Source organism: Zingiber officinale, chromosome 2B (assembly GCF_018446385.1).
Source record: "Zingiber officinale cultivar Zhangliang chromosome 2B, Zo_v1.1, whole genome shotgun sequence".
NCBI lineage: Eukaryota > Viridiplantae > Streptophyta > Magnoliopsida > Zingiberales > Zingiberaceae > Zingiber > Zingiber officinale.
This window is the reverse complement of record NC_055989.1, coordinates 35,205,130-35,217,710: the sequence shown is the minus strand read 5'-3', so window position 1 is coordinate 35,217,710 and position 12,581 is coordinate 35,205,130. Positions and strand designations below refer to the sequence as shown.

General features: G+C 40.9%; 1 protein-coding gene across 1 annotated transcript in view; it reads left to right on the top strand.

Annotated features, from left to right (window-relative positions):
- LOC122045583 (phosphatidylserine decarboxylase proenzyme 2-like) overlaps positions 1-12,581 on the top strand; it is a 101,964-nt gene that overhangs the window by 40,649 nt on the left and 48,734 nt on the right. The window contains exons 6-7 of the mRNA XM_042605865.1: positions 5,393-5,485; positions 5,579-5,629. Coding sequence (XP_042461799.1) covers positions 5,393-5,485; positions 5,579-5,629 — 144 coding nt within the window. The remainder of the gene's footprint in view (positions 1-5,392; positions 5,486-5,578; positions 5,630-12,581) is intronic.

The following is a 12,581-nucleotide window of genomic DNA, read 5'->3' as shown; positions in this document are numbered from 1 at the left end:
CGCCAGTAGAGAACCCTAATACGAGGTCCCCAGCCTCAGGCGAACTCCCTATCGACGTGGTAGCGAACGTAAGGAGTTTCTAACAGAGGAGGGAACAACCAGCCATTTTATCTTCTTCTCTGGTGAGCTTGTTCTTCTTCTTCCATCACTGAGCGATGTTGTGGACTTCCCACAGACGTGGTTGCGAAGGTGGGCATAACTCCAGCAATCTCGGTGTGGGCATCTATCTCCGAACAGAAGCTACATCATCTTCACTGCTCAACTCCCGTGTATGCGGTTGCGTAAACAGGAATATCAAATGAATTCAGTGTGTATTTGACTCCAGCAGCACATCACTGTTCTTTCTTCTTGATTCCGGTAGCACCAGCACATCACTATCCTTCATCTTTCTTCCAAAATAAGCAATCTCACTTCGTACATTCCAGCAGCCTGGTTCACAATTCTATTCATGGCTACATCTGGCGCCCCAAAGTCAGATACCTCAATCTTTACCAACCATATCACTGCACCTCTTTCTTCCGAGTAGTTGGATGGTAAAAATTATATCTCTTGGGCATCTCACATTGAGCTTTGGCTTGTTGGAAAGGGTTATGAGACACATCTCACTCAAACTGAAGAAGATGTTCAAGTCGCCGATCGTCCTATGTGGAAGAAGGTTGATGCTCAGTTGTGTTGTATTATCCGAGCCACCATCCATCCATCTCTTAGGAGTGGTCTTCCGTATTCACAAAACCTGTAAAGCTGTTTGGACACAGCTCAACAACTCTTTACAAACACCTCTCGGCGACTCTATCAAGTTTGTGAAGATCTCATGACCATCCTCAGTACCCATCAGATTAAGGATTCATTGTCAGCTTATCTGGGTTCAGTCTCTAGCCTTCTTTGTGACTTCAATGAAATGCTCCCACCTGCGGTCGATCCTGTTGAAGAGCTTGAAAATCGGAAGAAATTTTTTATGTTTCTGGCTTTATATGGTCTGCCCACAAATTATTCTCATGTCCGTGACCAGATCCTGGGCAGCCCCACAGAAGCTATGGAGAATACCTGGGCAACTCTTCTTCGTGTCCCGGCCAAAGTCTTGACGTTGCCTTCTTCTGTTCCTGTCGACTTGTCAGCTTTGGTCTCTCGACACAAAGGACCTCCACCACGCAAGGGTGGCAAAGGCCGTCCTTGGTGTGATCACTGCCACCGACTGGGACACACGATTGATAAGTGCTGGAGTCTACATGGCCGTCCTCCTCGTGCTGCCCAGGTCGTGAACTCTTCAGCTTCCACTTCACAGTTGACACCGGATTCAACTCCAACACCTTCCTATACTGACTTTCTGAAATGGTTTGAGGATTGTCAGGCTTCGGGTTTCACTGCTACCATTGCACACGCTGGTACTTCCTTTGCTGGCATATCTCGTTCTTTGGGTCCTTGGGTTCTTGATTCTGGGGCCACCGATCATATCACTTGTAATAAATCCCTATTTTCCTCCCTCAATACTCCAGGGTAAAATACCCCATCAGGTACTTTATCCGCATCAGCCTCTTCATCCTCTACCACCTCGGGTCTTTGGTTCTATATGTTTTGCTCATGCTCTTGATCCCGACATTAACAAACTTTCTCCCCGGTCTCATAAGTGTGTCTTCCTTGGGTACCCACGGTCTCAGAAAGGGTACAAGTGTTATTCCCCTACTCTTCGTCGGTACTTCATCTCTGCTGATGTCACATTCTTTGAGTCGGTTTTTTTTGGTCCTTCCGCTTCACAGGCCGAGGTTTCTCCCTCTCCACCTGCACCAGTAACTATCTTTTATCCTCCGGAGGCGCCTCTATCATCTCCGGCCTCGTCTCCTCCTTTGCAGGTTTATCAGCGTCGTCCTCATTCTGCTTTGCCGCCGACCAACACTGACACTGCTGTGGGCACATCTTTGGAGCCAAGTCCTTCGCCGTTTCCTTCGGTCCCATCTTCTGCCTCTGATGTTCCTATTGCACTTCGAAAGGGTATGCGCTCCACTCGTAATCTTTCTCCTCACTATGTTTCTTTGAGCTACATCGTCTTTCCCCATCCTATTATTATTGTCTGTCTTCCTTGTCATCTGTTTCTCTTCCAAAGATTACAGGTGATGTCTTTGCCCATCCAGGATGGAAACAGGCTATGCTTGATGAAATGAGTGCCTTACAGAGCAGTGAGACTTGGGACCTAGTTCCTCTATCTCCTGGGAAGTCAGTGGTTGGTTGTCGATGGGTGTTTACAGTGAAAGTTGATGTAGACGGCACGGTTGATCGGCTTAAGGCTCGTCTTGTCGCTAAAGGCTATATTCAGGCATTTGGATTGGATTATGGAGACACCTTTTCTCCCGTTGCCAAGATGTCTTCTGTGCGTCTTTTCCTGTCTATTGCTGCAATTCGTCATTGGCCCCTTCATCAATTGGACATCAAAAATGCATTCTTACATGGTAACTTGCTCGAGGAAGTCTACATGGAGCAACCTCCGTGTTTTGTTGCTAGGGGGAGTCTTCTGGTCTTGTATGTCACTTGCGGAAATCTTTATATGGTCTCAAGCAGTCAACCAGAGCATGGTTCAGTAGATTTAGTATCGTAATTCAACAGTTTGGCATGACTCGAAGCGAGGCTGATCATTCTGTCTTTTATCGCCACTCATCTACTGGTTGCATCTATGTAGTGGTTTATGTTGATGATATTGTCATCACAGGTAATGATCATCTTGAGATTTTACAAGTAAAACAACATCTTTTCAAACATTTTCAGACAAAGGATTTCGGCAAATTCAAATATTTTCTAGGGATAGAAGTGACACAGTCTAAAGATGGGATCATTATATCCCAAAGGAAGTATGCAATGGATATTCTAGAAGAAACAGGAATGTTAAACTCAAAGACAGTCGACAATCCCATGGATCCGAATGTCAAACACCTGTTAAATCAGGGGGAGCCTCTTTCAGATCCTGAACAGTACAGGCGATTGGTAGGGAAACTAAGCTACCTTACTGTCACTCGAACAGTACAGGCGATTGGTAGGGAAACTAAGCTACCTTACTGTCACTCGTTCGGATATCTCATTTGCTGTAAGTGTAGTAAGTCAGTTTCTTAGCTCTCCGTGCAAAGAACATTGTGATGCCGTAACTCGCATTATTCGATATATCAGGGGTGCACCAGGAAAGGGTCTTCTATATGAAGACAAAGGACATACTCAAGTCGTGGGGTATTCTGATACAGATTGGGCAGGATCTCCCTCTGATAGAAGATCCACTTCTAGATTTTGTATATTTGTCGGAGGTAATTTTGTTTCTTGGAAAAGCAAAAAAACAGAATGTTGTGGCAAGATCCAGTGCAGAGGCAGAATATCGAGCTATGACTATTGCTAGTCAAGAACTTATATGGTTAAAACAGTTGTTTCAGGAACTAAGGTTTGGAGAGGTTATACAAATGTCACTCATATGTGACAACCAGACCGTTATGCATATTGCCTCAAATCCAGTTTTCCATGAGAGGACAAAGCATATTGAAGTTGACTGTCACTTTGTCAGAGAGAAAGTCATATATGGAGAAATATCTGCTAGTTTTGTTAACTCAAATGATCAGCTAGCAGATATATTCACTAAGTCACTTAGAGGTCGTCGAATTGACTACATATGTAACAAGCTTGGTGTATATGGTCTATATTCTCAAGCTTGAGGGGGAGTGTTAGAATAATTATAGGGGTATTTTTGTCTTTTGGTGTATATCTTCTTTCATATATAAAGGCCTAACTCGTGGTTCCAATACACGAGAATTTAGGGTTTTCCTATATTTTCTTTTGGTGAACTCCTTTTAGTATTAACAAGGTAATATATTATGATGTATTCATTTTAATTCGAATTATTGATAGATCAATTTTCTTTACAGAAAACTATATTTAATTATATTTTCTAACAATATTAAGTTGTTAATAATAAAAAATTTATATAAAATCAATATATAACTTATTTTTAAATTATACACAATAAATATATTTATCTAATAATTACTATATAGAAATAAAAAAATACCGAAACTTTATTGGTACGACACGATATAATACTGAAATCGTATCGTTCCGTGTAGAACCGAAACCTTGAGTCAAAATTTTAAATCTTGGATTCAAATGTATCCTTTGTTGCCCTCTGAGATAAATGAGGTGAAGTTATTATGCATCTTCTCGTTATATATGAATCCTAGAAATCTAAATCACCCGCAGGAAGAGTTCACGATGGCCAAAGTTTGTTGTGTGGTTTTGATAATTCTTGGCATTGATACTTATTTATGGATGCTCTAGTTCCATCTCTAACTTTGCAATGCACTTCATGCTTCTCCTATACCTTTTTTTTGCAATTTTCCCTTCTCCCATTGAAAATTTTCTCATATTGATGGGTATTGATGAGGCAACACAATATAGGAGTAAAGTTAGGTTCTAATACCACTTGATGTACCACTAGGATGAATGTGTACCTTGAATGATAATTTTATAGGGTGATGGCCTTAATAATGATCTCGTGAAGGAGAAGAAAAAATATACATGAACAAACAATTGTATTATTGCGTAAATAATGAAACCAATGAGACAAAAGCCTAGTTTGTGGGTCATACAATAACTTGGTCTCATCTAACTTAAGCAAAATATAGTAGATTTGCTAGAAATAGTACAAGTATAAATGATAAAAATTGACCAAGTTGATAGAAATCAAGGTTTAAGTTTCTCTCTCCGAGCTATGCTTTTGGCCCTCATCTGGAATGTTGCTGTTCTGGTGCCTTACCAACATGTGGTGCTAGTGGCACCATTAAGAGAAGGGAGGAATCTGGAAGTAGAAAAATAGTACCAATTAGGAGGGTAGAATTGGGAGGAGGAAGAAGGCAGAGTTAATTGAAGGAGCTAAAAACTTTGGCCGTTGATGACTTGGGAGAGCTTCTCCTGGAAGTATTATGTCCTTGCCTCCTCATGGCAAGAAGAAGCACCTACTTGGTCTTGACTTACTCTTTTGTTGTGTTGCCTTGCCCTTGTTCTCACATCGTCTCACCCTTCTGCTCAGATGGACTATCCCCTTGTCTCATGTCGCTTTACTTGATATCAAGGAAGCTACTCAAGTCAGGGAAAACAGTAAGTGTCGACAAGGTGGAAGAATCCTCACATACCTGTGCCAAGTTCACTCCCCATTCTGTACTGTAAAGATCAAATTTTATTTTTCTTGTGATAATTGATGTCATTGATGGTTGATATTTTTACTATGCTTGTCCTCCTTTTACCTGTATATTTTCTTTAACGTTAATATTTCATGTAATTGATTGTAGTTTAACATAAAATTCCACTAGTACTGTCATCTAGCATGTGTTCATCTTTGTATGTCAGAGTTGTTCCTTACTGACGGTTGCAGGAATCCGAGGATAACATGGAGGTACTGAACCTCTTAGATCCATCATCAGCTAATATGATCGTGGGTACTATTTCAATTCTGTGTTATGTTGAGGTATACTCATCCTGCATTATTTTGTGTGAAGCAAGAGAAATACTAGGCTTGGTTCTCTTTGTTTCTGAAACTACTACTTTTGCTATATGACAGGATCCAATTGAAACAGAAAAATCCTTTGCACACCGTATCTTATCAATTGTGGTATTTCTTTCCATTTCTTTATTTTCCTTTCTTTAGTTAAGTTCCATTAAGTACTTAGAAGAAATTGTACTGCCTTTGTAATTCATTAACTTGATATTTTTTTTTCAAAAATAGGAATCAATGCAAGGGTTATTTTCTCTAAATTCTGAATTCTTTTTTTCCCAATCTTGATGTTTAAGTTGATTAATAATAATGTCCAATCCCTTGGTCTCTTCCCTTGGCCTCGTTGTCTCTATATTGATCTCACAAGTCTCTCTGGTATAGGCTCTGTCCCATCCTTCGCTCGTATCTTGAATATCTTCCTCTCTTCCTCCCAAAGTCTAACCCTAACGGTTGAACCCTATGGCCCTTGACTTTCTTCCTCTCTTCCTCCCTCGTTCCTTCGTTGGATTGGTGCTTGTTGCGACCCCGTATTGGCGGGAGTTGCATCGGGCTGCCCTTTTTTATATTCTTATTTTGTTCATGTGCATAGTGCTAATAGTAATGTTATTGTAAAATTAGTTCCATTTCTAATAAACAACCATCAATTTTGCCTTGGGATTTAGCATTTTTTTTATCTAATTCTCCATCATAGAGAAATTATCAACGTCGTTATGAAGGCCTTTGTATATTATGTTTATGTATACTCAGGGACCAAATATATTTATATCACTCTACATGTATATCAGATATGAAAAGTTATGCTAATGCAGATACACATTCACCATTAAACAATACGAACAAGTGAACTTTCATAATTTTGAGCCATGTGTATGTTAGTATTAGCTCTAAGAGCCAATTATGAGATGATTAGACTTATTGGGTTAATGCCCTTATTGGGTTAATTGGTTAATCCAATATGGTAAAATCGAACCCATTCAAGATGATTAATGGAGATTAATTATGCATTAAAGAGGGAAGATCATTGAGTTAGACTCAAATCGATCCAACTATTTGATTGAGTCCAATTCGAATTACACTCATGGAGTCAATTCGGATTGATGAGGATCAATGAGTTGAACTCATTGGATGAACTCGAATTCACCAAGGAAGAGGAAAAATCAAGATTTAATTGGATTAATGGAGAATTAATGTCAATTAAAACTGTTGGAATATTGTAACATAACTAGGGGTATTATTGTAATTATGCTGTATATTCTCCTCTATATAAGATAATAACTTTGTGGTGTCTATGACACGGGTTTCTCTTTTTAACATGGTATCAGAGCCAAAATTCTAATTTTCTGCGCCGTCGTTCCTCTCGTGCACGCACAGTGCCGTTCGCCAAAACCCTAATTTTCTTCCCCTTGTTCCAATGGAGCGTATCATCCGCATCTTCTCTGGTGAGTCCCTTGACCCGCAGGTGGCCAACGCTGTCCTCCCCGTTGCAACCAGGGCGTCTCTTACAACCAGGAAAACGCAACACTTCTTCTTCCTTTCTCCTCCGAGAAGGGTTACGGAATAGCTCCTCCAGCTCCTCGCGATTTTCTGCTAGGGCACGGAACAGCGCCTCTCGCACCACTTCTTCCTTTCTCCTCCGAGAAGGGTTACGCCTTCTCCTTCGACGTTCTTCGCACGCAGATACACCGTCGTTGTTCTGCAGCCGTTGTCACTGAGGATTGGCGACACCAACCCTCACGCTACCTTCCGTAGTTGCTCGCCCATGAGGTTGTTCCAACTGGCGAATCAGGAGTACACCACTAACTTCTGCTTCCTCAGCCACATCCTGTTCACCGGAGACTCGTGTGCAACCACGACCCTCGTCTTCTTTGGCATTGTTTTCTCCAGTAGTCAAGAGCCTTTTTTCACAGTTCTTTCTAAACTAATCAATGGCTACATCCGACATCCCAAAGCCAGATACCTCAATCTTTACTAGCCACATCACTGCACCTCTCTCTTTCGAGTGGTAAAAATTATGTCTCTTGGGCATCTCACATTGAGCTTTGGCGTGTTGGACGGGGTTATGAGACACATCTCACTTAAACTGAAGAAGATTTTCAAGTCGCCGATCATCCTCTATGAAAGAAGGTTGACGCTCAATTGTGTTGTATTATCTGAGCCACCATCCATCCATCTCTTAGGAATGTCTTCCGTACTCACAAAACCTGCAAAGCTATTTGAACACAGGCTCAACAACTCTTTACAAACACCTCTCGGCGATTCTATCAAGTTTGTGAAGATCTCATGACTATCCTCAGTGCCCATTAGATTAAGGATTTAATGTCAACTTACTTGGATTCGATCTCTAGCCTTCTTTGTGACTTCAATGAACTGCTACCACTTGTGGCTAGTCTTCTTAAAGAGCTTGAAAATCGGAAGAAATTTTTTATATCCATGGCTTTATATGGTCTGCTTACAGATTATTCTCATGTTCATGATCAAATCCTGTGCAACCCTACAGAAGCTACCATGGACAATACCTGAGCGACTCTCCTCCGTGTCCTGGCCAAGATCTTGACGATGCCTCATTCCATTACTGTTGACTCGTCAGCTTTGGTCTCTCGATACAACAACAGACCTTCGCCCACCGCCTGGGCCACACGATTAATAAGTGCCGGGGTCTGCATGGTCGACCTCCTCACGCTGCTCAGATCGTTCAGAGTTCTGTTGTTTCTTGACTTCCACTTCACATTTAACACCGGATTCAACTCCACCACTTCCTATAATGACTTTAGAAATGGTTTGAGGATCGTCAGGCTTCTGACTATTACCATGTTGCATACACTGGTAATTCCTTTGCTGGTATATCTCACTCTTGGTCCTTGGGTTCTTGATTCTGAGGCCACCGATCATATCATTGGTAATAAATCCTTATTTTCTTCTCTCACTACTTTCGGTTATTTACCAATGGTCACCATGGCCAATAGCTCCCAAACTTAGTCCTAGGGTATTAGTATTGTTCATCGTTTTCCGTCTCTTTCCATTCATAATGTTCTTTATGTTCACGGAGCTCCCTTTAATTTATTTTCAATAAATCAACTTACTCGGTCTCTTGATTGTGTCATTTCTTTTACTAAACAACCCTCTCTTGTTGGCTCGGAGGAGACATCTCCACTTCTTATTCATGCTCAGTTGGACAACCTCTTGATAGTTGACAATTATATCTTAGTCTTTCTCACTTAGAGTCTTTGTCTTGTGAGTCGTGTCAGTTAGGTAAGCATGTTCGTAGTTCTTTTTCTCTTCGCATTGTGAGTCAGGCTACGACCCCTTTGCTTTAGTTCATTCTGATGTTTGGGGTCCGAGTCGTGTTTCTTCTACATTAGGATCACGATATTTTGTTACTTTAATAGACGATTTTTCCCGTTGTACATGGTTATATCTGATGAAGGAACGTTCAGAATTATTTTCTATTTTTAAATCTTTTTTTCATGAAATCAAAACTCAGTTTGGTATTTCTCTTCGAACTTTGCAAAGTGATAATGCACGCGAGTATCTTTCTACTCAGTTTCGTTCCTTCTTGGCATCTCGTGGTGTGCTGCATCGCACGTCTTACCCTCATACCCCTCAATAGAATGGGGTTGCAGAATGCAAGAATCGTCATCTCCTTAAGATCACTCGGACTCTTCTTCTCCATTCTCATATTCCTTATTAGTTTTGGGGTGATGTCGTACTTACTGCGTGTTATCTCATCAATCGCATGCCTTCCTCCACTCTCCAGGGTAAAATACCTCATCATATCCTCTACCCTCATCATCCTCTTCATCCTTTACCACCTCGGGTCTTTAGTTCTATTTGTTTTGCTCATGATCTTGATCCTGACATTGATAAACTCTCCCCGGTCTCATAAGTGTGTTTTCCTTGGTACCCACTGTCTCAGAAAGGGTACAAGTGTTATTCCCCTACTCTTCGTCGGTACTTCATCTCTATTGATGTCACATTCTTTGATTCAGTTTCATTTTTTGGGCTCCTGCTTTCCAGTCCGAGATATCTCCCTCTCTACCTGCACCAGTGACTATCTTTTGTCCTCCGACGGCGCCTCTATCATCCCTAGCCTCGTCTCTTCCTTTACAGGTTTATCAGTATCGTCCTCGTCCTGCTTTGCCGCCTCCCAGCACTGACATTGCCGTGGACACATCTTTGGAGCTAAGTCTTTCGCCGTTTCCTCCGGTCCCATTTCCTGACTTTGATATTCCCATTGCACTTCGAAAGGGTATGCGTTCCACTTGTAATCCTTCTCCTCACTATGTTTCTTTGAGTTATCATCATCTTTCTCCTTCTTATTATTCTTTTCTTTCTTCCTTATTGTTTATTTCTCTTCCAAAGACTGTAGGTGATGCCTTTGCGCATCCAGGATGGAAACAGGCTATGCTCGATGAAATTTGTGCTTTACAGTGTAGTAAGACTTGGGACCTCGTTCCTCTACCACCTAGGAAGTCAGTTGTTGGTTGTCGATGGGTGTATATAGTGAAGGATGGTCCAGATGGTATGGTTGACAGACTTAAGGCTTGTCTTGTCGCTAAAGGTTATACTCAGATCTTCGGATTGGATTATGGGGATACTTTTTCTCCTATTGCCAAGATGTCTTTTGTACGCCTATTCTTGTCAATTGCTATAATTCACCATTGGACTCTTTATCAATTGGACATCAAAAATGCATTTTTACATGGTGATCTACTCAAGGGATTCTACATTGAGCAACCTCTATGTTTCGTTACTCAGGGGGAGTCTTCTAGTCTTGTATGTTGCCTGCGAAAATGACCTCAAGCAATCACCCAGATCATGGTTTGGTAGATTTAGTACTGTAATTCAATAGTTTGACATGACTCGGAGTGAGACTTACCATTCTGTCTTTTATTGCCACTCATCTACTGGTTACATTTACGTAGTGGTTTATGTTGATGATATTGTCATCACAGGTAGTGATCATCTTGGGATCTCACATGTAAAATAACATCTTTTCAAACATTTCCAGACAAAGGATCTCGACAAACTCAAATACTTCTTGGGGATAGAAGTAGTACAGTCTAAACAGGGGATCGTCATATCCCAAAGGAAGTATGCAATGAATATTTTGGAAGAAACAAGAATGTTAAACTCAAAGACAGTCGACAACCCTATGGATCCTAATATCAAGCTCATGCCAAATCAGGGGCAGCCTCTTCCAGATCCTGAACGGTACAGGCGATTAGTAGGGCAACTAAGCTACCTTACTGTTACTCATCCGGATATCTCATTTGCGGTAAGTGTAGTAAGTCGGTTTCTCAACTCTCCATGCAAAGAATATTGGGATGCTGTGACTCACATTATTATATATATATCAGAAGCGCACTAGGAAATGGTCTTTTGTATGCAGACAAAGGACATACTTGAGTCGTATGATACTCTGATGCAGATTGGATAGGATCTCCCAATGATAGAAGGTTCACTTTTGGGTTTTGTATATTTGTCGGAGGTAACCTTATTCTTGGAAAAGCAAAAAGCAGAATGTTGTGGTAAGATCCAGTGCAGAGGCAGGGTATCGAGCTATGACCATAACTAGTCAAGAGCTTATATGGCTAAAACGGTTGCTTTAGGAACTCAGGTTTGGGGAGGTTACACAAATGTCACTTATATGTGACAACTAGGTTGCCATGCATATTGCCTGGAACCTATTTTTTCATGAGAGGACAAAGCATATTGAAGTTGACTGTCACTTTGTTAGAGAAAAGGTCATATAAGCAGAAATATTTGCTAGTTTTGTCAACTCACATATCAGCTAACAGATATATTCACTAAGTCACTGAGAGGTCCCCGAATTGACTACATATGTAACAAGCTTGGTGCATATGATTTATATTCTCCAGCTTGAGGGGAAGTGTTGGAATATTGTAACATAACTAGGGGTATTATTGTAATTATGCTGTATATTCTCCTTTATATAAGATAATAACTCCGTGATGTCTAAGACACGGGTTTCTCTTTTTAACAAAAACTAATTGGGTGAATGAGTACAAAAGGGGGTTTTGTATTTATTTGGTGGATGACTTGTGTTCTTCCTCCACTTCATTCTCATGGCCGAATCCTTTTTATGGCCGAACCTCCATGTGTGGCTAGCATCACAGTGGTGATTCTTCTCTAAATCGTGAGTTCGTGAGATGGACAGAACGTGTTCGTGTGGATACCGTAGAGGCGCCGCCACTTGATCGCACTGAGATCTGCATCCAAAGAAAAGTTACTGCCGGGATTGCGAAGGGCACGCAGCAAAGGTATAACTCTCATCAAACTTAGTATATATGGTCTTCCTTCGCATGGATCTTTTTGAGAAGATCTAGTTTATTTTTCCGCTGCGATTTCTACGTGTTTAGCGTGCTAGATCCTTACAGTGGTATCAGAGTCACTTACGAAAGCGTATACTAAGTTGTAGTTAGATTTTTATATGTGATATAGAAATAGCATGAGATATTTTCTATGATTTGCATGATTATGAGTTAGATTTCGACCAAAGGTCTTGGCTTAAAAACTGTTGTGAACAGCAAGGTCTCGACCAACACTGTTGTGAACAACAAGAATGTGTCGAAAGGATTTGTGGGTAGCAGGGTCTTGGGTATGGCAGTAACTCATACAATGAGTATACAAAACAATTTAGCACCAGAGGCGCTGCTCCCTCCAGCCAAATGGCTGCGCTCATAAGTCTTTGTTGAAATTATAGTAGATTTTATGTCATAAAGAAATTGTGAATATTATATGATATAGTGCATGGTTATGACCCTTTAACCCCTAATGTGATTTAATGTGTGTGTATGTTGTAATTCATATTACGGCCTGCGTGTCGTGCCTCTCTTCGTTTTCATTTCGGTTGTAAATTTAGACTATCTTTAAATGTAACTCGAGATTTTTTTAGATTTTGTAATGTACAAATTAGAGAAAGAATCAGTCTACTGGATGAAGGTGAAAAAGGAAGAAGGACAACAACACACGGCGACAAGGAAGCACTTGGAGAAGATGCTTTAACCTAGGTTGACCTTTCGATCTTCTCATTGGCTTGAGAAGATCA